This window comes from Moschus berezovskii, chromosome 5 (assembly GCF_049115385.1).
Source record: "Moschus berezovskii isolate FMDL1 chromosome 5, NW_MosBer_1.0, whole genome shotgun sequence".
In the NCBI taxonomy this organism is placed as follows: Eukaryota; Metazoa; Chordata; class Mammalia; order Artiodactyla; family Moschidae; genus Moschus; species Moschus berezovskii.
Window position 1 is genome coordinate 13,326,018 of NC_142464.1, and position 27,959 is coordinate 13,353,976.

At 37.5% G+C, this 27,959-nt stretch overlaps 1 protein-coding gene across 2 annotated transcripts in view; it reads right to left on the reverse strand.

The window, feature by feature from the left end:
- The window catches only part of LOC129562086 (bifunctional heparan sulfate N-deacetylase/N-sulfotransferase 3), a 189,265-nt gene that overhangs the window by 98,808 nt on the left and 62,498 nt on the right, over positions 1–27,959 (reverse strand). For both annotated transcript variants that reach the window (XM_055435036.2, XM_088836150.1), the window contains exons 3-4: positions 17,257–17,344; positions 6,272–6,426 (exon numbers count right to left, since the gene is read on the reverse strand). In XM_055435036.2, coding sequence (XP_055291011.1) covers positions 6,272–6,426; positions 17,257–17,344 — 243 coding nt within the window. The remainder of the gene's footprint in view (positions 1–6,271; positions 6,427–17,256; positions 17,345–27,959) is intronic.

Below are 27,959 nucleotides of genomic sequence, written 5' to 3' on the forward strand. Positions count from 1 at the left end.
GCGAAAAGCAAAGGAGAAAAGGAAAGATATACCCATCTGAATGCAGAGTGATAAGAAAGAGAGCAAGGAGATAAGCAAGGAGAGATAAGAAAGACTTCCTCAGTAATCAGTGCAAAGAAATAGAGGAAAACTATTCCCTGGTGGCTCAGAGGTTAAAGCGTCTGCCTCCAATGCGGGAGACGCGGGTTTGATCCCTGGGTCGGGAAGATCCCCTGGAGAAGGAAACGGTAACCCACTCCAGTATTCTTGCCTGGAGAATCCCATGGACGGAGAAGCCTGGTAGGCTACAGTCCACGGGGTCGCACAGAGTCGGACACGACTGAGTGACGGAAGGGAACCGATAGTATGGGAGAAGGCAATGGCAAGCCACTCCAGTACTCTTGCCTAGAAAATCCCATGGACAGAGGAGCCTGGTGGGCTACAGTCCATGGGGTCGTTACTAGTCGGACAAGACTGAACAACTTCACTTTCACTTTTCACTTTCACACATTGGAGAAGGAAATGGCAACCCACTCCAGTGTTCTTGCCTGGAGAATCCCAGGGATGGCGGAGCCTGGTGGGCTGCCGTCTATGGGGTCGCACAGAGTCAGACATGACTGAAGCGACTTAGCAGCAGCAGCAGCAGCAGCATAGAATGGGAAAGACTAGAAATCTCTTCAAGAAAATTAGAGATACCAAGGGAACATTTCATGCAAAGATGGGCACAATAAAGGACAGAAATGGTATGGACCTAACAGAAGCAGAAGATATTAAGAGGTGGTAAGAATACACAGAAGAACTGTACAAAAAAGATCTTTATGACCCAGATAAACAAAATGGTGTGATCACTCACCTAAAGCCAGACATCCTGGAATGTGAAGTCAAGTGGGCCTTAGGAAGCATCACTATGAACAAAGCTAGTGGAGGTGATGGAATTCCAGTTGAGTTATTTCAAATCCTGAAAGTGATGCTATGAAAGTGCTGTACTCAATATGCCAGCAAATTTGGAAAACTCAGCAGTGGCCACAGGACTGCAAAAGGTCAGAATTCATTCCAATCCCAAAGAAAGGCAATGGCAAAGAATGCTCAAACTACTGCACAGTTGCATTCATCTCACATGCTAGTAAAGTGATGCTTAAAATTCTCCAAGCCAGGCTTCAACAATGCGTGAACTGTGAACATTCAGATGTTCAAGCTGGATTTAGAAAAAGCAGAGGAACCAGAGATCAAATTGCCAACATGCGTTGGATCGTGGAAAAAACAAGAGAATTCCAGAAAAACACCTATTTCTGCTTTATTGACTATGCCAAAGCCTTTAACTGTGGAAAATTCTGAAAGAGATGGGAATTCCTGACCACCTGATCTGCCTCCTGAGAAATCTGTATGCAGGTCAAGAAGCAGTTAGAACTGGACATGGAACAGACTGATTCCAAATAGGGAAAGGAGTATGTCAAGGATGTATATTGTCACCCTGCTTATTTAACTTATATGCAGAGTACATCATGAGAAACGCTGGGCTGGATGAAGCACAAGCTGGAATCTAGATTGCCAGGAGAAATATAAATAACTTCAGATATGCAGATGACACCACTCTTATGGCAGAAAGGGAAGAAGAACTAAAGAGCCTCTTGATGAAAGTGAAAGAGGAAAGTGAAAAATTTGGCTTAAAACTCAACATTCAGAAAACTAAGATCACGGCATCTGGTCCCATCACTTCTTGGCAAATAGATGGGGAAACAGTGACAGACTTTATTTTTGGGGGGGCTCCAAAATCACAGCAGATGGTGATTGCAGTCATGAAATTAAGAGGGTTTGCTCCTTGGAAGAAAACCTATGACCAACCTAGATAGCATATTAAAATCTGATATTATTTTGCTAACAAAAGTCCATCTAGTCAAAGCTATGGTTTTTCCAGTAGTCATGACTGGATATGACAGTTGGACTATAAAGAAAGCTGAGCACCGAAGAATTGATGCTTTTGAACTGTGGTGTTGGAAAAGACTCTTGAGAGTCCCTTGGACTGCAAGGAGATCCAACCAGTCCATCCTAAAGGAAATCAATCCTGAATATTCATTGGAAGGACTGATGCTGAAGCTGAAACTCCAATACTTTGGCCACATGATGCGAAGAACTTACTCATTGGAAAAGACCCTGATGCTGGGAAAGTTTGAAGGTGGGACGAGAACGGGACGACAGAGGATGAGATGGTTGGATAGCATCACTGACTCAATGGACATGAGTTTGAGTAAACTCTGGGAGTTGGTGATGGACAGGGAGGCCTGGTGTGCTGCAGTCCATAGGGTTTCAAAGAGTCAGACATGACTGCGTAATTGAACTGAATGGAATAATATTGGCATATGTTGATTCATTCATCCAAGTCATAATACTATTATTCCAGATAATGTTCTATTTTCAGGGGGATATAACAGTGAATGTCATCAAATATGCCTTGGTAAAAATTTTTTTGAAGGCTACCAAAACAACAATAACAACATACCTAGAAATCTCTATCACTTCTTAGTTTATCTTTTATTCGTACTTTCTTTTAATGTATGTTTTTTCCTCTTTTAAAAATTCCTTCCTTTCTCCACAGATTAAAAAAGAACCTACAAAATGATTTTCTTATCCATATCCTCTCTTGCTGATTAATGTTGCTAATATATCATCAGTCTTTTAGATTTCTGAAGGTGACAGAATTACTGTTTGCTACATTGAGGGGATTCTTACTGCTATTACAAACTGTGGCAATGTTTATCCACTTCTACGTGCTGTTTACTAGTCCTGTTTATATATTTTTTTGGGGAAAAATGGTGGCTCTCCATCTCACAGGAGTTTGCAAATACTGTCAACATATTCAAAATACTAGCATGTAGGGAACTATTTGTGTTTTCCTGACAAAATATCAATGTCTGTAAAAGGTGCACTTGAAGCCATTTGTCTATTTGGTGAGTAGATTGAAGTTAAAAGATAAATATGGGCTCCTGATGCTACCCATAGTATTTGGTCTTCTATATTCTTGTGGAAAAAGCAGTATGTTTCATAAATTCTAAACTTTTGTTGTACAAATTCAAGTAAGATACTATGTGAGTCAACTATTCAAACCTCTTGGGGCTTTAGAAATTTATGTAAAATACACTTCATGTTAATTGGGCAAGTGGCCATCAGCACTTTCTTAAATTCTGATTAACAAACAAACAAAAACTGATAGTTACATAATTGGGGGGCCAGCCAAGGGAGATATAACATGTGCTTTTGTTTCCACAGAATTCCATATAGTTTCTGGGTTCAGAGACTATAACGCTGGAAAAGGCAAAATTGCAGGAAACCTCAAAATTGAGATTATACTTCAAATTAGTCATTTCTAGTTCTGGTGCATGTTCGGTTGCATCCAACTCTTTGTGACCCTATGGACTGTCACCCACCAGGCTCCTTTATCCATGGGATTCTCCAGAAAGAATACTGAAGTGGGTTACCATTTCCTCCTCCAGGAAATCTTTCCAACACTGGGATTGAACCAGCATCTCCTGCGTTAGCAGGCAGATTCTTTTACCACCTGGGAAGCCCCTAGTTTTGGGGTCAGAACTTCAAATCTATAGAAAAAAATATTTGGTCTGTCAAGGGAGTGGTTGTATTTTAGAATTTCCCAAATCATATCCAAATTAACTAGTGTAATGTATTTTAATTCTTTTGCACACTAGCCTTAGCCTACAATTAGTAGAAATTACCTAGAAATACAGTACGTGAACAACACTACACCAAAGCCTTTGACTGTGTGGATCACAACAAACTGGAAAATTCTTAAAGAGATGGGAATAACAGACCACCTGATTTGCCTCCTGAGAAATCTGTATGCAGGTCAAGAAGCAACACTTAGAACAGGACATGCAATAACAGACTGGTTCCAAATTGGGAAATGAGCACGTCAAGGCTGTATATTGTTACCCTGCTTATTTAACTTATATGCAGAGTACATCATGAGGAACGTTGGGCTGGAAGAAGCACAAGCTGGAATCAAGATTGCCGGGAGAAATATCAATAACCTCAGATATGCAGATGACACCACCCTTATGGCAGAAAGGGAAGAAGAACTAAAGAGCCTCTTGATGAAAGTGGCAGAGGAGAGTGGAAATGTTGGCTTAAAACTCAACATTCAGAAAACAAAGATCATGGCATCTGGTCCCATCACTTCATGGGAAATAGATGGGGAAACAGTGGAAATAGTGACAGGCTTTATTTTTGGGGGGGCTCCAAAATCACTGCAGCCATAAAATTAAAAGATGTTTGCTCCTTGGAAGAAAAGCTATGACCAACCTAGACAGCATATTAAAAAGCAGAGACATTACTTTGTCAACAAAGGTCCATCTAGTCAAAGCTATGGTTTTTCCAGTAGTCATGTATGGATGTGAGAGTTGGACTATAAAGAACGCTGAGCGCTGAAGAATCGATGCTTTTGAACTGTGGTGTTGGAGAAGACTCTTCAGAGTCCCTTAGACTGCAAGGAGATCCAACCAGTCCATCCTAAAGGAAATCAGTCCTGAATATTCATTGGAAGGACTGATGCTGAAGCTGAAACTCCAATACTTTGGCCACCTGATGAGAAGAACTGACTCATTGGAGAAGACCCTGATGCTGGGAAAGATTGAAGGCAGGAAAAGAAGGGGATGACAGAGGGTGAGATGGTTGGATGACATCACTGAGGGGATGGAGATGAGTTTGAGCAAGCTACAGGAATTGGTGATGGACAAGGAAGCCTGGCGTTCTGCAGTCCATGGGGTTGCAAAGATTTGGACACGACTGAGAGACTGAACTGAACTGAACTAAGCGACTGAACTGAACCTAGGAATATGATCTGATGGTTTTAGGTTTATTAACAACATAATCTATGAACACTGTAACATAAATTTTGGGGTTTGCAAATAAGAAAAATGCTGTAATAAATAAAGATATATTACACTTCACTTGCTTTTTAGAGGTAATTTCTGCTGCTTTAATTGTTCATACTACAAATATTCACGGAGTATGTTTATGAACTGGGAACTGTTATAGACAGAACATAGTTCCGGCCCCAGTGTACTCTCTGCCCAGGAAGGACAATGCTGGTTCAGTAAAGAATTACTTGTCTGGACTCCCTCCACCTGTTTGTGTGCCCATCAGAATAATATAAAGATAAACACCCTCCCACCCCAAACATGCTGTATTGACTTGTTAACCTCCCTGTACCATCTTCACTCATCACAAGCACATTTTCCTATGTACTGCACTTGTTAGAACTTTAACTGTAAATTTTCCTGTCCAAAATCAGAATCCTCTTGGTTATAAAACAGTGTATCTTGCTCAGTCACATGAACATTCCTTCCCTGTGTTACATGTATTTGATGTCTTTGAAATAGTTTTCTTCCCATTACTCTTGCCTTTCCAGATTGAGATTTCATTACCTCCTGCCAGCAAACCCCTCCTACCTGGTCTTTCCCTCAGCCCCATTTAACTCCAAATTCTCACTGACACTTAAATCTTATTCTTATTTCAGAATGTACCTAAAATCCTATTTATACAACATTTCCCTGGGTACTCTCAAGACACTTACTTCTCTGAATTGTAGATTTTATGTCTATACAGTTTGGCACTAGGCCCAAGAATGTCTCATTTTACTGAAGACTATTTTTTTAAACTGAACTATAGTTGATTTACAATGTTGTGCTAGCTTCTGTTTACAGGAAAGTGATCCAATTATATATCTATATGTATGTGTGTGTATATATATTCATTTCGTATTCTTTTCTATTATGGTTTATTACAGGATATCAAATATAGTTTCCTGAGCTATACAGTGAGACCTCATTGTTTATCTATTTTATATGTAGTAGTTTTATCCGCTAATCCCCAATTCCTTTTTTATCCCTCCCCCATCTCCTTTGGTAACTGTACGTTTGTTTTCTAAGTGGAGATTTGCTTTATGTGTGTGTATTTTGTCTTCTAAGTGCAGCAGAAAGCTTTTTCTGAATGTGAACCATATTTTATGAACTCTGACCATAATGTCATGTAGCTGAGTCCTGTGAGTATCCTGAAAATTTCCTTTTAAATTAGACCCCTCAAAGCATTGAGCATAGTGATGAGCATCCAATACAAATTCAAAAGTCACATACTGAAAGGCTGCAATACCAGGTGTTTCTGACTGTCACACAGAAATGCCTGCTTAAAAAGTGCTGGTATGCCCCAAACCTCAGACGTTCTCAATATCAAAAGCCAGTCACTTCCGTAGTCTGTGCACTTTCGTTCAAAGTGAGTTACTTACTAAGGCAAACTTTTTGTTGAGAATCATCTGTTCCACCAAAGATGACTCATTATGGAAGAGGTGGGGCTGCATATGGCTCCACATATGTGGAAACCACCAGAACTCATCAACAGACCCCAAAAGACGGTCATCCCCTTCATCTTCCTCTTCAGTTCCTAGGGGGTAGGGAAGAAGGAAAAGATTATTCAATTAATTTCAGCTACACTGATTGCCTGTTCATCTGTATGTTTATCTGTCCATCTATCCATCCAGTTATGTAATCCTATGTATTTATTTAGAAGATACCATTTATACTATCTTACATACATATAAAACTTTGAACATGAATTGTAACAAAGGAAAACCTGTTACTTGGGGAACAACCAGAGACTGTGATACAACTCTTTTTTAAAGTTTTAGAACATGAGACATACATATAAAATCAGTGCAAGAAGGAAATAACAATCATTCCAAAGGACTTTAGAATTTTTAACCTTTAGGATCTTTGTATAGTTTAAGTTTGGAGAGAAATGGGGGAATAAGCACGGAATGCAGTCCAGGGAATATGAGTTGGAAATGTGTTGTGGAGCTCTAATAGTATTTAGATCACTCTGACAGGGGTTGTAACACAACATTTCCAACAAAATAATTCCATAATTTATCTGGGTTACTCCTTACATTTGTGAATAAGTTCAGTTCAGTCGCTCAGCTGTGTCCAACACTTTGTGATCCCATGAACCGCAGCATGCCAGGCCTCCCTGTCCATCACCAACTCCCGGAGCCCACCCAAAGCCATGTTCATTTAGTCAGTGATGCCATCCAACCATCTCATCCTCTGTCATCCCCTTCTTCTCCTGCTCTCAATCTTTCCCAGGATCAGGGTCTTTTCCAATGAGTCAGTACGTCACATCAGGTGGCCAAAATATTGGAGTTTCAGCTTCAGCACCAGTCCTTCCAGTGAATATTCAGGACTGATTTCCTTTAGAATGGACTGGTTGGATCTCCTTGCAGTCCAAGGGACTCTCAAGAGTCTTCTCCAACACCACAGTTCAAAAGCATTAATTCTTCGGTGCTCAGCTTTCTTTATAGTCCAATTCTCACATCCATACATGACCACTGGAAAAACCATAGCTTTGACTAGATGGACCTTTGTTGGCAAAGTAATGTCTCTGCTTTTTAATATGTTGTCTAGGTTGATAACTTTTCTTCCAAGGAGTAAGCGTCTTTTAATTTCATTGTTGCAATCATCATCTGCAGTGATTTTGGAGCCCCCCAAAATAAAGTCAGCCACCGTTTCTCCTATTTACCCATCTATTTGCCATGAAGTGATGGGACCAGATGCCATGATCTTAGTTTTCTGAATGTTGAGTTTTAAGCCAACTTTTTCACTCTCCTCTTTCACTTTCATCAAGAGGCTCTTTAGTTCTTCCCTTTCTACCATAAGGGTGGTGTCATCTGCATATTTGAGGTTATTGATATTTCTCCTGGCAATCTTGATTCCAGCTTGTGTTTCATCCAGCCCAGCGTTTCTCATGATGTACTCTGAATAAAAGTTAAATAAGCAGGGTGACAATATACAGCCTTGATGTACTCCTTTTCCTATTTGGAACCAGTCTGTTGTTCTATGTCCAGTTCTAACTTTTGCTTCCTGACCTGCACATACTAGTTTCTCAAGAGGCAGTTCAGGTGGTCTGGTATTCCCATCTCTTGAAGAATTTTCCACAGTTTATTGTGATCCACACAGTGAAAGGCTTTGGAATAGTCAATAAAGCAGAAATATATGTTTTTCTGGAACTCTCTTGCTTTTCTGATGATCCAGTGGATGTTGGCAATTTGATCTCTGTTTCCTCTGCCTTTTATACGAATGCATAAAAGGGAGAAAAAGGGAAATGTGGGAATTGTCATGGAAAAAACTAGAGAAAAGTGAAGGAAAGAAAAAAAAGAAAGATGGTGATGGAAAGAAACTGAGAAATGAAGTCATTGTAAAACAACCCACGAATCACTGTGCTCCTTGGTGGAACTCATGTTCATCATGCTTGTCCTTTCTTTCAAGTTCTTGGAAGCAAACTTTCCATCAAGAAACCTCTATCTCCTTGAGAGTCAGCTTTGTTGTTCTTCTGAATTTCATATTTGGGCTTATTTTATTTCCGTCATTTTCTCTGATCTGCAGTTGAGTGTGGGAAATGAAACAGTTCTCTAATTTATATGCGGGAGTAGGAGTCTCTTTTTATACTTCTCCAGGCAGAGTTTCTTTACTAAAGCATAAATGACAGCAGTGTAAGGTGTCTGTCCTGGCATCACATAAGATGATGTTAATCATCACAAAATTATGCAGTAACACTTTAATTTCAGCGATGACACTCAATTCAGTAAGTTCCTAGAACAGTAGATTCTTCAAATGATGTCCCTTCTGCATGGAGAAAAATGACATCATAATTTCAATAGCAGTTCTTATATGACTGGTTCTGATGGGTCTCTAGAGGCTAACGAGGGTGGACAGACTACTACCCCTGTACAGCCAATCACGTTTCTTACCATCTCTCTATGATTTAATTTTCTGAAAGAATGAAGGTAGCACCTACTGGCAGGAAAAGGATCAGTTAGATCTTATGATTTATTGGGCAATGAAAGAGACCAAAGATAAAGATGTAGTAGGAGGCTGCATGCTTGTTCTGATGTATGCAGGAGGAACAGGATTAGTGATATAGAATGGGTGTAATAACATAATCTTTCAATAAGGACAGTCTTCGATTTCACTTTCATATGCTTAAGTACTCTGCTGATGTGAGGGAACTGTTGCTCTCTCTGTAAAGGGCATATGTAAATCGAATCTGTTTTAGTTCCCTTATTTTATTCTCTTTAGCATACTACTCATGTTATTCATGTCAGTACAGTTAAAGAAGTACAGCCTTTGGAGTTAGAAGCTTTTTATTTTTTTTTTTCTAGGTTCCAACACATTTGAGCTGTGTGGCTGTGGGCAAGTCATATAACCCCTTTAATGCTGGTGTTCATGTAGGCGAAAATATGGACAGCGATACCTATTTTATTCCTTTTGTGAGAAAGTGTCTACATGGTCCAGGCACGTACTGGGTAATTTAAAATGCCCGTGACCTTCCCTCCTGTTTATTGCTCCTGTTCTTGCATCTTCTACGTGTCTCCTAGAGTTTTTTCTTTTTCTCAATACAGTACTGTACAGGGGGCGGAGGCTCACCAGAGTGTTATGTGACAGAGGGGACACTGTATTTAAGAATTTAAGAACTGATCAAGCCAATATATTAAGTAATTGCTTGATTAATGAGTCACCCACACCAGGCATTCTTGGGGCTTCTAAGCCCTGGGAAGCCTTCTAGAAAGGAATGTGAAAGAACAGGAAGATACAGTCAGGGGCATAGAAACCTGATGACCCCAGTCATGGCAAAGTCTTGTGTCTTGCTCCCTTTTAGGTAATAAATAAGGTGGCCCTGGTAAAGAGACATCTGCTCAGTGTGACTGGTGATGCTTAAACACTTTTTTTTGTTTCTGACATTAGGATGATGCTTTTGGTTTCCCTGCAGTTAAACATCTCTATGTACATACTCTCCTCTTGTTTAACATTTTGTTTGTCCTCAGGACACCCTATTAGTTAAGATTACAAATCAATCACTTGTTGCAGTTTTACTTTCACATACTGACAACAAATAGATTTCTCTTAGGGTTTCCTAGTAATCAGTTCATTGCTGATTTCCACCTCCTTTGGAAAAAATGAGCTGAGATTTCCTAGTTTATGAATAAAGTCACCCCCCAACTACTTTTAAGCTCTATTCTCTGTCTCCTATTGTTCCTACCTTTCCCTATCTTTCTTTTTCTCTCCTCTTTATTCATTTTTCTAGTTGGCCTTTACTCAAAGTTTATATATAAGGACAGTGCAACAGATTTCAGAATTCTTTGGAAAGATTGCTCAGACATTTGTTGTCCTTTTCTGAACACCATAGAGGGCCCCTCTGATAGGCTTATGTAAATTCACAGCAGGCATAATGATAGGCCCTTCCTTTTTTCTTTACAGCTCTTCCTTATCTGATTTCCTTTAATTCTACTTTGGGGATGTTTTACATCAGAATTAATTATATTGAGAATAAGTATCTGTTGCCTAATACTTCAAATATCATGATAAAAACAGTTGAAACATAGTTATTCATGGTTTGATTATCCTGGCTTCTTGTCACTCCTTTATTTCTCCACTTTACCAACTTTTGTCAGAACTGGAGAGAGAACTCAAGTCAAATTCCTCAATTTTAAGTGTCATGTCTTAAGCTGTTACAAAACTACACTGAAATCTTATAGTTAATGTAAATTATTATTTTATTATGTATCTATTTAAGTAACTTGTGTCTCTTCAATATTTTTTTCTGTAATATTTCCTACTCTGATACTATATTAAAAACTGTCATTGATTGAGACTATCTTCACTGTTTTCAAGTATTGTCTCATTTAATTCTCACTAGAACTCTGTGCTCAAAGCCACTAACTCCATTTTCAGTTCAGTTCATTCGCTCAGTCGTGTCCGACTCTCCGCGACCCCATGAATCACAGCAGGCCAGGCCTCCCTGTCCATCACCAACTCCCGGAGCTAACTCAAACTCATGTCCACAGAGTCGGTGATGCCATCCAGCCATCTCATTCTCTGTCGTCCCCTTCTTCTCCCGCCCCCAACCTTTCCCAGCATCAGAGTCTTTTCCAGTGAGTCAACTCGTCACATGAGGTGCCAAAATATTGCAGTTTCAGCTTCAGCATCAGTCTTTCCAATGAACGTCCAGGATCGATCTCCCTTAGAATGGACTGGTTGGATCTCCTTGCGGTACAAGGGACTCTCAAGAGTCTTCTCCAACTCCATTTTATAGATAAGGAAATTGATATTTGGAGAGGCGATGTAATTTGCCACAAGTAAATGGAAATAAGGGGCAGAACCTGAATTCAGAATCTTAATCATGTCCATAGAGGGACTCTCAAGAGTCTTCTCCAACACCACAGTTAAAAAGCATCAATTCTTTGGCGATCAGCTTTCTTCACAGTCCAACTCTCACATCCATACATGACCACGGGAAAAACCATTGCCTTGACTAGACAGACCTTGGTTGGCAAAGTAATGTCTCTGCTTTTTAATATACTATCAAGGTTGGTCATAACTTTCCTTCCAAGGAGTAAGCATCTTTTAATTTCCTGGCTGCAATCAGCATCTGCAGTGATTTTGGAGCCCCCAAAAATAAAGTCTGACACTGTTTCCACTGTTTTTCCATCTATTTCCCATGAAGTGATGGGACCAGATGCCATGATCTTTGTTTTCTGAATGTTGAGCTTCAAGCCAACCTTTTCACTCTCCTCTTTCACTTTCATCAAGAGGCTTTTTAGTTCCTCTTCACTTTCTGCCATAAGGGTGATGTCATCTGCATATCTGAGGTTATTGATATTTCTCCTGGCAATCTTGATTCCAGCTTGTGCTTCTTCCAACCCAGCATTTCTCATGATGTACTCTGCATATAAGTTAAATAAGCAAGGTGACAATATACAGCCTTGACATACTCCTTTTCCTATTTGGAACCAGTCTGTTGTTCCATGTCCAGTTCTAACTGTTTCTTCCTGACCTGCATACAGGTTTCTCAAGAGGCAGGTCAGGTGGTCTGGTATTCCCATCTCTTTCAGTATTTTCCACAGTTTATTGTGATCCACACAGTCAAAGGCTTTGGCATAGTCAATAAAGCAGAAATTGATGTTTTTCTGGAACTCTCTTGCTTTCTCCATGATCCAGCGGATGTTGGCAATTTGATCTCTGGTGCCTCTGCCTTTTCTAAAACCTGCTTGAACATCTGGGAGTTCTCGGTTCACATATTGCTGAAGTGTGGCTTGGAGAATTTTGAGCATAACTTTACTCGCGTGTGAGATGAGTGCAATTGTGCAGTAGTTTGAGCATTCTTTGGCATTGCCTTTCAACTCCAATTCAGGACCCTTAACCATCATTCATGGACCAAATGTGTAGTTTATAGATAAGATGAGCATTTACTAACTTATATAACTTTTCTCTTCACATAGTTAATTAATTCTCTGATATAATTAAAATTTACAAACATATTGGTTCTCATGTGTAACACTATTTCAGATGGTGACTGCAGCCATGAAATTAAAAGACGCTTGCTCCTTGGAAGAAAAGTTATGACCAACCTAGATAGCTTATTAAAAAGCAGAGACATTACTTTGCCAACAAAGGTCACTAGCTATATAACCTTGGGCCCCTCTAAGTTTCTATGTTATTATCTATAAAACAAGATAACACATTCTTTAACTCCTAGAATTCAATGAAAAGTTACATGAAAAGTGCTTAGTTAAGTACCTAGAATATGGTGTTGCTCACTAAAAGGGAACTGTAAGTGTTATTCTTTCATGTCTTAATTTTCCACAAAATGCATAAATCTTTAAAAAACTAGAGTACACTAAATAAGATGAAATCCTTTCCTAAAATAAAATCTTACTGGTATGATGGTGCTGTTTTTCTTCTTCCCTTCAAGACTGAATAAAATAGAATTTTTAACAGAAAAAGGAGTTACTCATTTAGAAAGGAAGACAATGTAATTCAATTAAACTTTACAATATCCAATTTTCAAAGGATTCAGATGATTAAATTTTATATCTGCTCCCACTGAAAACTGATTTTACTGGTTTTAAACAACCCAAGCTAAGTTTTGTGGGTGCTTTCAGATCTTATACAAAACTCTGTCCAGCTTTTTCCTTAGCTTCCTCTTGTGTTCTACTCTCCTTGGCTTAGAGAGAGGACACACGCACTGTGAGCTGTTTGGGAGAACCCAAGTAAGGAAACAGGTGAGTCTCTCAGAGATAGAAATGAAGGAGAGCAACTGGCTAGAGTCGTTCTCTAGTATCAGCATGGGACAAAAATATTTAGTTGCCAGGAATGTTCTCATGTATTTCTATTATGTTTGGGAAAGAAGTTTATAGTTATTCTTAATGTTTAGAGTGATTTTCTTTCACAACACAACATGGTCAAATTTCATTCTCTGACCTTGTTCCTGATAAATACTAATGGTGAAAAGAAAGGTGATTTTATTTTCACCCAATCCTTTATTAACTCATTTTTTTTTCAATAGGCACTGTTCTGCTTGCTGATGTAACAACAATAAAGCGTTTGTAGAGTGATCATTTTAGTGAGGAATGACCACAGATAATTTACAAATAAAGTACATCCAACATCCATACAGTTAGCAGTCTAGGAACAGAGGGGATCTTCCTTAAGCTAATAAAGACTTTCTATGAAATTGTCTATTGAAAGAATTCCCCTCAAGAACAGGAACATAACTACTTTAGGGTCTCCCCTGAGGTCAGGAACAGGACATGAGTATTGTTATCACCATGTTTATTTAATATTTACTGGACATCCAAGCTAATGCAGTAGGGAAGGAAAAGAAAAAAATTTCATAAAGCTCAGAAAGGAAGAAATAAAAATTTTACTATCCCAAAATTGTATGATTCAATAGGTAGAAAACCCAAAAGAATCTTGAAAGTATAGAATTAATAAGTGAGTGTAGCAAGGCTGCTGAATATTAATATCAGCACACAAAATCAGTTTTATTTTTACATATTATTAACAGAGAAATGGGGAAAAAAACTTAAAAAAAGACACCATTAACTATTGCATCATAAAACTCCACCAAGGGATAAATAGAAAAATAATAAAGTTTTTGTCAAGTATAATTAAAGAGGACCTAAATATGAATTCTTCCCAGTTGGTAACGAATTTGCCTGCCAATGCAGGAGACACAAGAGACTTGGGTTTGATCCCTAGGTCAGAAAGATCCCTTGAAGTAGGAACTGGCAACCTACTCTGGTATTCTTGCCTGGAAAATTCCATGGACAGAGGAGCCTGGCAGGCTACGGTCCTTGGGGTGGCAGAGAGTCAGACATGACTGAGCATACACTGAGCACAAATATGTTCAAGTATAGGAAGACTCAATGTTTAGTACAGCAATTCTCCCCAAATTAATTAATAGATTTAATGTAATTTAAATAAAAATTCTATAGGGTGACAAAGCTGTATATTGTCACCCTGCTTATTTAAGTTCTATGCAGAGTACTTCATGTGAAATGCTGGGCTGGATGAATCACAAGCTGGAATCAAGACTACCAGCAGAAATATCAACCACCTCAGATATGCAAATGATACCATTCGATGGCAGAAAGTGAAGAGGAACTAAAAAAATCTCTTGATGAGGGTGAAAGAGGAGAATGAAAAACCTGGCCTGAAACTTGACATTAAAAAACTAATATCATGGCATCCGATTCCATCATTTAATCTCAAACAGATGGGGAAAAAGCAGAAGCAGTGAGAGTTTCCTTTCTTGGGTTCCAAAATCACTGTGGACAGTGATTACAGCCATGAAATTAAAAGATGCTTGCTTCTTGAAAGGAAAGCTGACAAACAGCATATTAAAAAGCAGAGACATCACTTTGTCAACAAAGGTCTGTGTAGTCAAAGCTTTGGTTTTCCCAGTAGTCATGTATGGATGTGAGAGTTGGACCAGAAGAAGGCTGAGTGCTGAAGAACTGATGCTTTCGAATTGTGGTGCTACAGAAGACTCTTGAGAGTCCCTTGGACTGCAAAGAGATCAAACTGGTCAATACTAAAGGAAATCAACCTTGAATATTCATTGGAAGAACTGTTGCTGAAGTGGAAGCTATAGTACTTTGGCCACCTGATGTGAAGAGCTGACTCACTGGAAAAGACCCTGATGCTGGGAAAGATTGAAGGCAAAAGGACAACAGGGCAGCAGAAGATAAGATGGTTCAGACAGTGTCATTGACTCAACTGACATGAATTTGAGCAATCTCTGGGAGACAGTCGAGGATAGAGGAGCCTGGCATGCTACAGTCCCTGGGGTTGCAAAGAGTACGATAGGACTTAATGACTGGACAACAACAACAACAACATCAACAATAAAATAAAAATTCTAGTGAGGATCTCTGTGGATATGGTAAGCTAATTTTAAAATTTATATAAAAATGCAAAAGGCCCAGAGTTGCCAAGGCAATCTTGAAGACGATGAACAAACTTAGAGGACTTAAATAGCAGATATTAGTATCAACTTTGATGCTTTGGCCACCTGATGCAAAGAACTGACTCATTGGAAAACCCTGACGCTGGGAAAGATTGAAGACAGGAGGAAAAGGGGATGATAGAGGATGAGATGGTTGGATGGCATCACCGATTCGATGGACATGAGTTTGAGCAAGCTCCTGGAGTTGGTGATGGACAGGGAAGCCTGGAGTGCTGCAGTCTATGGGGTTACAAAGAATCGGACATGACTGAGTGACTGAACTGAGCCAATTAGTATCAACTATTGAGTTATAGTAAATAAGATACCATGATGACACAAACAGAACCAATGGGCAGGCAAGTCCAGAAACAGAGTCCACACATCTATGGTCATCTAATTTATTACAATGATGACACCATGGTGCAGTGAAAAAAGGATGGTCTTTTCAATACTTGGTACCAATTAGATATCTTTATGAAAAAAAGGTTTCTTTCTGTTTTTTTGTTGTGGAGTACAGCCCTCACTCTGAAATCAGAACAAGTGTTTTCAAATTAATTAGAAAACCATACTACCTCAAAAAGCAGGTATCTTGACCCTTATCTCACACATACACAAAAATCAATTCTAGACGGATCTCAGGTGCATACATTTTAAGAATGTAAGGACATATTTTCACGATCTTGTGACATGCAAAAATGTCTTTAAAAAGACACAAAAAGGAAAAAAGATAAATTGGACTACATTTTGTTCATCAAAAATATCAGGAGGAATGTAAAAATTGGTAAACCACACATCAGGAGAAAGTATTTGCAATACATATAACTCACAAAGAGGTCATTAAGAATATATAAAGAATTTCTACAAATCAATAAGTAAAAGCAGACAACCCAATAAAAGCACTAAGATATTTCAAAACAGAAGAGATACAAATGGTCAATAAATACATAAAAGAAACTCAGTTTCACTACCTGTCAGTGAAATGTACATTCAAGTCATAATATGGTATCACTACATGCCCACCAGAAGGGCTAAAATAGTAAGATAAATATTAATATTAAATACTTGGAGGAATATAAAACAACAGGAAAACTCACATAGTATTGGAAATATAAATTGATATCACCACTTTGAAAAACTGTTTGGCATTTTCTACTAAAGCTGATCGTAAGTATACCATATAACCAGCAATGCTGCTGGTTGATAAACAACAGAAAAAAAAAATGTCCTCTGAAGGACAACTATTTTTAACAATAGCTGTGTTTAAAACGTTCTTAACACGACTATTCAGAAAATAGAAAGGCAAAGACTGAAATCAACCCAACTATCCACACTGGAACAGAATGGAATAAAGAAATTTTGTTAAATTCAAACAGTGAATTACTACAGAACAGTAAAGTTGAAAGAAATACAACCCTACACAATAATGTCTGCAGAACCAAAATAATGTTAGACAAAACAAGCTATATATAGAAGAGTCCATTTATATGATTCTTTTTATACACATCTTAAAGCCAGGCAAACTAATTTATAATATGAGAAGTCAGGATAGTGGCTTTCTTGGTGGGAAGTGAGTGACTATAAAGCAGCACAAGGGAGAGGGTGTGTAGATTCCGGTAGTATCTCTTTCTTGATCTGGGTACACAGCTCTGTACGCTTGGTGAAATCCATTGAGCACTATACTTATTACTTATACAGTTTTATATATGTAAATTATAGTTCAATAGAGAAAAGGCCACTAAATAATAACATGGTGAGTAAACTTTCAAGCTATTAACATTTTGTAAAGGTGAAAAAACAAGTTAAATGAAATTGAGTAATATGAAGAAAGCAAAGTAGTGGAGAGACACAAGAAGGTGTGCAGAGGAGCGGCATCACAGTTTTCAAGAGAGTGGCCAGGGAGGCTAACTGCGGGACAGGTAATCTCCGTCTTACCTGTATGGTAAAATTTCCCTGAAAATCCCAGGTTGAAAGTAAAATTTGTGATTTGTGCACGCAAAAGATTCTGAGTATCAAGCAGGGCCTGAAACACATAATTAAAAAAATGTATCAGGTAGAGAATGGCTTTGAGAAGATATCTTCCTTTAGCAGTCAAAAGGTAAAAATACTCCTTTAGGCATGAGAGAATTAAATGATGGAAAGCAGTTTTTTTTTTTACCACCTTAAACTAGCAAGATGGTTCTGAGATTACATAATTACATACTTATATATTTATTCTTTAGATGCAAAAATCAGCAAAAAGTGTCAGTTAGAAAAAGGAAGTTGAGTGAAAAGTTTATTCTTCCTGCTAGAAGGAACCAGTAAAATACATCTCATTTTACCCCTTAGGGGATGTAATTCATCAATTATCAAAAAAAAGACATTCTTTTAAAGTGAAATTACCTAAAAACATATATTGAAAGAAACAGTTGTTTTTCAGATACATCTTTGGTCTTCAAAATCCAATTCTTCTCGATCTGTAAGTCTTAGATTCCCCAAAGATAGTGATTATTCTTCAAAAATGGGTATCATGGTAAAGTAAATTTCTAATTTGCCCTTTCATTGGAAAACTAGATAAACAAACTTTGCACTAATGACAGGTAAAGCTATTTTGAGGTTTAATTATTATATCGTATAAAGTATCATGCTATGAGTATTAAATGGGCTTCTCTTTCTCCTTTTCTTTCTCATTCTTATTCAAATTCACATTCTTATATTCCTTCTCTTCCCCTTCCCCAGACTATGGTAGTTCAGTGCCCACCTAAAGGAAGCAAAAAGTAACTCTAAATGGTAGACTCGTAAAGGACCTTAGTTAATACTTCTATTATACATGAAGAAAATCAGGAGAACTGATTTACCTGTTTTCACAGATAAAATTAGTGGTAGGTCCTAGATTAAGGACATACATCACCTGATTCCAAGTTAGGTACTCTTTTTGCTCTACCACACTAAATCTTTCCCTACCCTTCCGTAGTACAGCTGGACCCACGACAGGATCTTTTCTCTTCCTAGTGTCTGATACCTGGAAGCCGTGCCCCCTCATGCTCATGACCTGAATCTTTCGGGGGGATAAACAGATGTTCATTTTATTCAGAGACCCTCTCACAACTGCATGTGTTCAACAATTACTAGTCGCCACTCCTCTCTTACTGCTGCTGCTACTATTACTACTACTGATTTGTTGTTGTTATTGTTAGTGATAGATAATACAAATCTATCTGAACTTTACCCTTCATCTGTTAAAGTGGAGACAATTACCTAGTTCATAGAACTGTGATGAGGAATATAGAAGATGTAATATATGCAGGAATGTCTGATGAACTTTTTAAAAAGTGGCATAAAATATTAGGTGTTCATATAATTATCAGCAATATATTACATGTTAATGTAATTATGTGCATTATATTATTGATAACTATCCATCTACATATTGTATACCTCTCATACTTACTTTTTATCTGAAATACAGCTGACAAACAATATTATGTTAGCTTCAGGAATATAAAATAGTAATTTGACATTTACATACATCATGAAATGATCTAACCTGAAGTCTAGGAACCACCTGTGCCCATGCAAAGTCATGACAGTAATCTTGACCATATTCCTTATGCATGTGTATGTAAATTACATCCCCATGCCTTAGTTATTTTATAATCAGCAGTCTGTACTCTTCACTTTACTCACCCCCCAAACTTCTTCTTTTTGGCAATCACCCATGTGTTCTCTGTACCTCAGAGTCTGTTTTTGTATTGTTTTTTTAGATTCTACATATAAGTGAGATCATATGGTATTTATCTTTCTCTGTTTATTTACTTTACTGAGCATAATACTGTCTAGACCCATCCATGATGTCCCATGGCAAGATTTCACTCTTTTTTTAAATGGCAAATATTCTGCTGTATACACATACTACATCTTAATCCACTCATCTATTGATGGACCTTAGCTTGCTTCTATATCTTGGCTGTTATAAATAATATTACAATGAAAATAGGGGTTTTTAATTAGTGATTTTGATTTCTTTGGGTAAATACTCAAAAGTGAAATTTTTGGACGATATGGTAATTCTGTTTTTAATTTTTTGAGGAAGGTTTATTCTGTTTTCTATAGTGGCTGCACCAATTTAAAACCCCACCAACAGTATACAGGAGTTCTTTTTTATCCATATCCTTTCCAGCACTTGTTATGTCTTGTCCTTGTCTTAGCTATTCTGAAGTGATATCTCATTGTGGTTTTGTTTGCATTTCCCTGATGGTCAGTGACACTTAACATCTTTTCCTGTGTGTGCTGGCTATCTGTATGTCTTCTTTGTGTTCTCTGTTTTTTTACCACAATAAAATGGATGCATATATACATACACACACACACCCACACACCCAGACACACATTTCATAAGCTTCCCTGGTGGCTCAGTGGTAAGGAATTGACCTGCTGGTGCAGAAGACCAGGTTCAATCCCTGGATCAGGAAGATCCCCTGGAGGAGGAAATCACAACCCATTCTAGTATTCTTGCCTGGGAAATCCCATGGACAGAGTGGTCTGGAAGGCTACCGTCCAAAAGGTTGCAAACAGTTGGACATGACTTAGAGACTAAAACAACAAAAACAACATATACTTAGATATACAGATGTATAGCTAAGTGAAATTAGAGCCATAAAGTAAAATTAGAACTGTATCAATTATAATTAAAAATACAATTTTGAATTTTGCCTTTTCCATTTAGCAGTATATCACGAGCTTGCTCTCATCACATTAACCATTCAAATCCCAAATTTTTAATCTATTGATTTTAATGGATGCTGAATATTACATCAAATGCATACATGATAATTTATTTAACCATTTTACACTACTGTTGTACATTCAGATTGTTTCCTGTTTTTGTCTAAAATAAATTCTGCGCTATGTATCAATACATATTTATATAGCAATGGAGTAACAATATCCTCAGGAGAAAATAATTCTGCTTACTCTTACCAAGCAAAACAATTTCTGAGCAAATCTAAAAATGCTTATAAAAGTATTGGGCTTCCCTGGTGGCTCAGTGGTAAAAAAAATCTGCCTGTCAATGCAGGAGACTTGGGTTCAGTCCTGGGCTAGGAAGATTCCCTGGAGAAGGAAATGGTAACCTACTCCAGTATTCTTGCCTGGGAAATCCCATTGACAGAGGAGCCTGGTGGGCTACAGCCAATGGGATCACAAAAGAGTTGGACTGGACTTAGCAACTAAACAATAGCAAATAAAAGTATAAACAGATGCACACGGAACCTTCTCCAGGATAGATCACATCCTGGGCCATAAATCTAGCCGTGGTAAATTCAAAAATATTGAAATCATTCGAAGCATCTTTTCTGACCACAGTGCAGTAAGATTAGATCTCAATTACAGGAGAAAAACTATTAAAAATTCTAACATATGGAGGCCAAACAACATGCTGCTGAATAACCAACAAATCATAGAAGAAATCAAAAAAGAAATAAAAATATGCATAGAAATGAATGAAAATGAAAACACAACAACCCAAAACCTGTGGGACACTGTAAAAGCAGTGCTAAGGGGAAGGTTCATAGCAATACAGGCATACCTCAAGAAACAAGAAAAAAGTCAACTAAATAATCTAACTCTACACCTAAAGCAACTAGAAAAGGAAGAAATGAAGAACCCCAGGATCAGTAGAAGGAAAGAAATCTTAAAAATTAGGGCAGAAATAAATGCAAAAGAAACAAAAGAGACTATAGCAAAAATCAACAAAACCAAAAGCTGGTTCTTTGAGAGGGTAAATAAAATTGACAAACCACTAGCAAGACTCATCAAGAAACAAAGGGAGAAAAACCAAATCCATAAAATTAGAAATGAAAATGGAGAGATCACAACAGACAACACAGAAATACAAAGGATCATAAGAGATGACTATTAGCAATTATATGCCAATAAAATGGACAACTTGGAAGAAATGGACAAATTCTTAGAAAAGGACAACTTTCCAAAACTGAACCAGGAAGATATAGAAAATCTTAACAGACCCATCACAAGCACAGAAATTGAAACTGTAATCAGAAATCTTCCAGCAAACAAAAGCCCAGGTCCAGGCGGCTTCACAGCTGAATTCTACCAAAAATTTAGAGAAGCGCTAACACCTATTCTACTCAAACTCTTCCAGAAAATTGCTGAGGAAGGGAAACTTCCAAACTCATTCTATGAGGGCACCATCACCCTAATCTCAAAACCTGACAAAGATGCCAGAAAAAAAGAGAACTACAGGCCAATATCACTGATGAACATAGATGCAAAAATCCTTAACAAAATTCTAGCAAACAGAATCCAACAACACATTAAAAAGATCATACATCATGACCAAATGGGCTTTATCCCAGGAATGTAAGGATTCAATATTTGCAAATCAATCACTGTAATACACCACATTAACAAAATGAAAAATAAAAACCATATGATTATCTCAATAGATGAAGAGAAAGCCTTTGACAAAATTCAACACCCATTTATGATAAAAACCCTCCAGAAGGCGGGAATAGAAGGAACATTCCTCAACATAATAAGAGCTATCTATGACAAACCCACAGCAAACATTACCCTCAATGGTGAAAAAATTGAAAGCGTTTCCCCTAAAGTCAGGAACAAGATAAGGGTGTCCACTCTCACCACTACTATTCAACATAGTTTTGGAAGTTTTGGCCACAGCAATCAGAGCAGAAAAAGACATAAAAGGAATCCAAATTGGAAAAGAAGGAGTAAAACTCTGTTTGCAGATGACATGATCCTCTATACAGAAAACCCTAAAGACTCTACCAGACTACTACTAGAGCTAATCAATGAATACAGTAAATTTTCAGGATATAAAATCAACACACAGAAATCCCTTGCATTCCTATACACTAATAATGAGAAAATAGAAAGAGAAATTAAGGAAACAATTCCATTAACTGTTGCAATGAAAAGAATTAAATACTTAGGAATATATCTACCTAAAGGAACGAAAGACCTATATATAGAAAACTATAAAACACTGGTGAAAGAAATCAGAGAGGACACTATAGATGGAGAAATATACCGTGTTCATGGAAGAATCAATATAGTGAAAATGAGTATACTACCCAAAGTAAACTATAGATTTAATGCAATCCCTATCAAGCTACCAATGGTATTTTTCACAGAGCTAGAACAAATAATCTCACAATTTGTATGGAAATACAAAAAACCTCGAATAGCCAAAGCAATCTTGAGAAAGAAGAATGGAACTGGGGGAATCAACCTGCCGGACTTCAGGCTCTACTACAAAGCCACAGTCATCAAGACAGTACGGTACTGGCACAAAGACAGAAATATAGATCAATGGAACAAAATAGAAAGCCCAGAGATAAATCCACGCACCTATGGACACCTTATCTTTGACAAAGGAGGCAAGAATATTCAATGGAGAAAAGACAGTCTCTTTAACAAGTGGTTCTGGGAAAACTGGTCACCCACTTGTAAAAGAATGAAGCTAGAACAATCCTTAACACCATACACAAAAATAAACTCAAAATGGATTAAAGATCTAAATGTAAGACCAGAAACTATAAAACTCCTAGAGGAGAACGTAGGCAAAACACGCTCCGACATAAATCACAGCAGGATCCTCCATGACCCAGCTCCCAGAATATTGGAAATAAAAGCAAAAATAAACAAATGGGACCTAATTACAATTAAAAGCTTCTGGAAAGGAAACTATAAGTAAGGTGAAAAGACAGCCTTCAGAATGGGAGAAAATAATAGCAAATGAAGGAACTGACAAAGAATTAATCTCAAAAATATACAGGCAACTCCTGCAGCTCAATTCCAGAAAAATAAATGACCCAATAAAAAAATGGGCCAAAGAACTAAACAGACATTTCTCCAAAGAAGACATACAGATGGCTAACAAACACATGAAAAGATGCTCAACATCCCTCATAATCAGAGAAATGGAAATCAAAACCACAATGAGGTACCATTTCATGCCAGTCAGAATAGCTGCTATCCAAAAGTCTACAAGCAATAAATGCTGGAGAGGGTGTGGAAAGAAAGGAACCCTCTTACACTGTTGGTGGGAATGCAAACTAGTACAGCCACTATGGAGAACAGTGTGGAGATTCCTCAAAAAACTGGAAACAGAACTGCCATACGACCCAGCAATCCCACTGCTGGGCATACACACCGAGGAAACCAGAATTGAAAGAGACACGTGTACTCCAATGTTCATCGCAGAACTGTTTATAATAGCCAGGACATGGAAGCAACCTAGATGTCCATCTGCAGACAAATGGATAAGAAAGCTGTGGTACATTTACACAATGGAGTATTACTCAGCCATTAAAAAGAATGCATTTGAATCAGTTCTAATGAGTTGAATGAAACTGGAGCCTATTATACAGAGTGAAATAAGCCAGAAAGAAAAACACCAATATAGTATACTAACGCATATATATAGAATTTAGAAAGATGGTAATGTTAACCCTGTATACGAGACAACTAATCTTCGAATGTACAGGCATAAAGTTGTTTCTATTATTTATATTCTTAATGCTTCTATGAGTAATTCCCATTTTGAGTATTGTTTATTTGCAAGATTTTTCTTGATTATTGTTACCTGAGGTTTCGCTTTTTAGAGAAGCTTTTTAAGGCAGCTTTAACTCTGTTGAGCCTCTCAATTTTATCTTTATTTTTATTGCATTAATACCTGGTATGTATTAGTTGCTTTTCTTTATGATTATTCTGTTTATTTTGCTAACTTCTTAAACTGGCTGTATAGTTGTATACTCATTGCTTTTCCTTTTTATGTAAAGTCTACTACATTATCCTCAGTGGATAATGTTTTCCATATCCCGTAGGTTTTAAGACTTTGTATTTTTGTTGTCTTTCTGTAATGAGGTTGTTTTTAAATGCCATGTACTCAGTGAGTGATATAAACACATTGTAAATTTCAGTTTTCTAATAAAAATTAAAAAAAAGTATTAATAGGGAACATAATATCCAATAAACATTATGAGACTTGTATTTGAATACAATTTAACACAAAAATTTGACTATTTCCAAAATTATTTTTCCAAATTTGAATCTCTATGCTACCCCACTAACTTAGTTTTTTAAGGCTTCATTCTATAAAGCCAAAAGCAGTTACAGGCATTGAGATCTAGTTGAAGGCCAAAAAAAAAAAAAAAAAAAAGATCTAATTTAAAGAAACGGGTCTGAGAACTGAGTGAAATGGGAAATTTTATATATCTTTGAATTTCCTCCAAATTTCTTTAACAGAATGAACATATCAATTAAAGCAAATAGAAAAGACAAAATTTTTAAAAATAACTGCAAAAGAGTTTTATATGGAGATTTATGTTAGGACTCATTACATGTGTGACATATCTGCTACTTTTTGTTTCTTGTCTGGGCTTCCTAAATTATATTTTGACCTATTTTATCTTTTGATAGTTAACAAAAGTAGTTGGTGACCAAATTAAGGCTGGGAAAGAAATTTTAGTGACTAATATGGTTTTTCAGCAATAGGCAAAAGTATGTTTCAGCACAGAATTTTTAGAGTTACTATTTTCTTAATCAACCAAATACTAATTATAACATAAATATGTCTAATGTAGCTGCTGCTGCTACTGCTAAGTCACTTCAGTCATGTCCAATTCTATGTGACCCCACAGACTGCAGCCCACCAGGCTCCGCTAGATCTGCTAAAGTAAACAAAAACAACTGGGCAACTAATTACCAATATAAGCTCCTGTATCTCTCGATCTATGTACACACAAACATCAGAGATATTCATGGGTTTGGTATGAAGATCAAATGAGAACATGGATACATGACCTTAATAACTTTCCTAGCACACAGAAGTGGAATTTCAGCCCTATGAGTGAAATTTTTCATCCTTTCCTCTGTCAACCTTAAAAGTTCCTTATCATCCTGTCACAAAATTCCATCTTCTATTTCTTACTATTGTTCACTTGGCGTAGAGTCAGACATATGCCTAAAATTTTAAATGATATTTTTAAATTGAGCCTTGGCACTTTTGGAGTTTTCTAATCAGCACTAGGGCTTCAGATGGCTCAGTGGTAGAGAATCCGCCTGCCAATGCAGGAGACACAGGAGATGTGGGTTGGATCCCTGGGTCAGGAAGATTCCCTGGAGAAGGAAATGGCAACTTGCTCCAGTATTCTTGCCTGGAAAATTTCACGGACAGAGGAACCTGGTGGGCTATAGTCCATGGAGTTGCAAGCAGTCAGAGATGACTGAGCATGCACACGTTATCGGCACTGAGGATTTTAAAAAAACAGGAATATGGCCCACGTAGTTGCCACTCCAGTGTTCTTGCCTGGAGAATCCCAGGGATGGGGGAGACTGGTGGGCTGCCGTCTATGGGGTCGCACAGAGTTGGACACGACTGAAGCGACTTAGCAGCAGCAGCAGCAGCAGCAGCTGTATTATAGCAATTTTTACAGTGCTGTGCATTTCTTTCTAAGTGACCTTGTATGCTTAGTCACTCAGTCGTGTCTGACACTTTGTGACCCCATGGACTGTCGTCCCCCAGGCTCCTCTGTCCATGGGATTCTCCAGGGAAGAAGACTGGAGTGGTTGCCATGCCCTCCTGCAGAGGATCTTCCTCAACCGAGGGATCGAACCCAGGTCTCCTGCATTGCAGGCAGATTCTTTATCAACTGAGCCACCTGGGAAACCCTTAGTGAACCCTTTATTCTCCAACAAAATGTTCATGTATTTTATTGTTTGCATTGTAGCAAAATAATAATGACAATGGTTTTTATGGAAACCAAGGAGAGGACAGTAACACAGTCATCCTGAGTTATTTGTTAATCATACCTAAACTGTCCAGAGCATAATTATATAACCTCTAAATCATACACATGAGAGATGGTTTGCTAGAAAATATATTGGACTGAAATTGGCAAGTAATGACATATGAGTAGGAAAACAGAAAACAAGTTAAGTACCATTCTCATTAAGCATTCATTTGAAATTGTTATACATATTCTATTTAGCTTATGGCTGTATACGCAAATAGTCAAAATGCTAATGTACTTTTTCAAAAAAGAAATAAAAATAAAAGCTAGTTCTCAGCACCTTTAGGCAACTGTTAAGTTGTATCTCACTCGTTCAATTATCCAGAAAAGGTTTTTATGTGTTGTAATAAACATAATTTTCAAACCTTAGTAATTTAAAATACTTGCTTCCGGCAGCAAAGCAGAAAAGGATGGAGAGGTATAGGATTCCATATGAAGGGACTAAAGCATCTCAACCCATGTACTACTGCTCCAGAGCAAATTAGGTTTCCTTTAACAGTTGCAGAGTTATGTTGGAAACCCCTTAAGAAGCATTATCTGTTTTGCTTAAGAAGTGAAAGTGGTAAATACTTTAAAAAAACTCTGATAACTAGTCATCACCCCTATCCCCACCAAATATATTTTGGGTGTTACTAAAGCTGGATTATAAATTCCATGAGGTAGTGTCTCTGTCCAATTCACTTTTCACTACTGAAGTCTAGCATGTTGTCAGGGGGAGGAGAGGGACAAGTAACTATTTATTGGATGGGGACATTAATGAATTTCTGATTGATCTCATAGTGCAGTAAACTCATAAAGATTTGACAATAATATTGTGGAACATTTTTTTGCTATTTTATTTTCATAAACTGTTTTTAAGCTTGAATTAATTTCAACATTTTTCATATCCAAAAAGTAATTATAAAACATTCTGTTTTCAAATTATTTGTTAAAAAAAAGTGCTAAAATAAAAGCATTTAAGGAATGCTTCAGTACTTCTCAAACTTCTAAACTCATGAAGATAATCTTAAAAGCTTAATAAAATGCAGATTTCTGGGTTCTAATCCAGGAATCTAACAAGAGATTCTGAACTATAGTGTTGAAGCAGGCCAAAGCATTCTAGATGATTCTGCTGTAGGTGATGTTATACCACACTCTAAGAATCACTGTCTTATTCCTTGATTTCAAATAGCTCAACACAAGTTTTCACTTACTTAGAGGCATGCTTTTCTCTGAGAATATGGAATCTTTGATATCCACTATATAACAAAATTCTTGGTATACAGTGGGCTAGACCCACTATCGATTTTATAAGCCACATAAATAATAGGTACTATGAATTCTAAAATCAAAAATATTCTAGAAAAAAAAAGAAATATATAGGATTATCAGAATCCAATTGAGGATCCAATTGAGGAAATATGTAGGATCACAGAATTCACCCCACTGTGTTGACCCCAAAGTACTTCATCATGCCTGGAGTAATCTGGGTTGGAAATTATACAGCACAGATGGTAGCCTTTAGAAGTTTTCATGTTTTGTCTTTATCAGTTTTATTTTCCTTAGTTTTTCTAATAAAAGTCCCCGTTCAGCTTGAGTTGGGAGAACCAGTTAATCAGATTGCCACCTAAGGTAATCAGCTTCAACCTAGGGAAGTTAAAGTGTTGAGGAGGCAAGTGATTATAGAGGATAGATATGTCTTAAGAATCAGACTGCCATGGGACTATACAATTCAGCTATTGTGGAGAACAGTTTGGTGGTATCTCAAAAAGTAAATATAGAATTATCATATGACTCCACTTATGATCCTCATTTTATATCCAAAAGAACTGAAAACAGGTT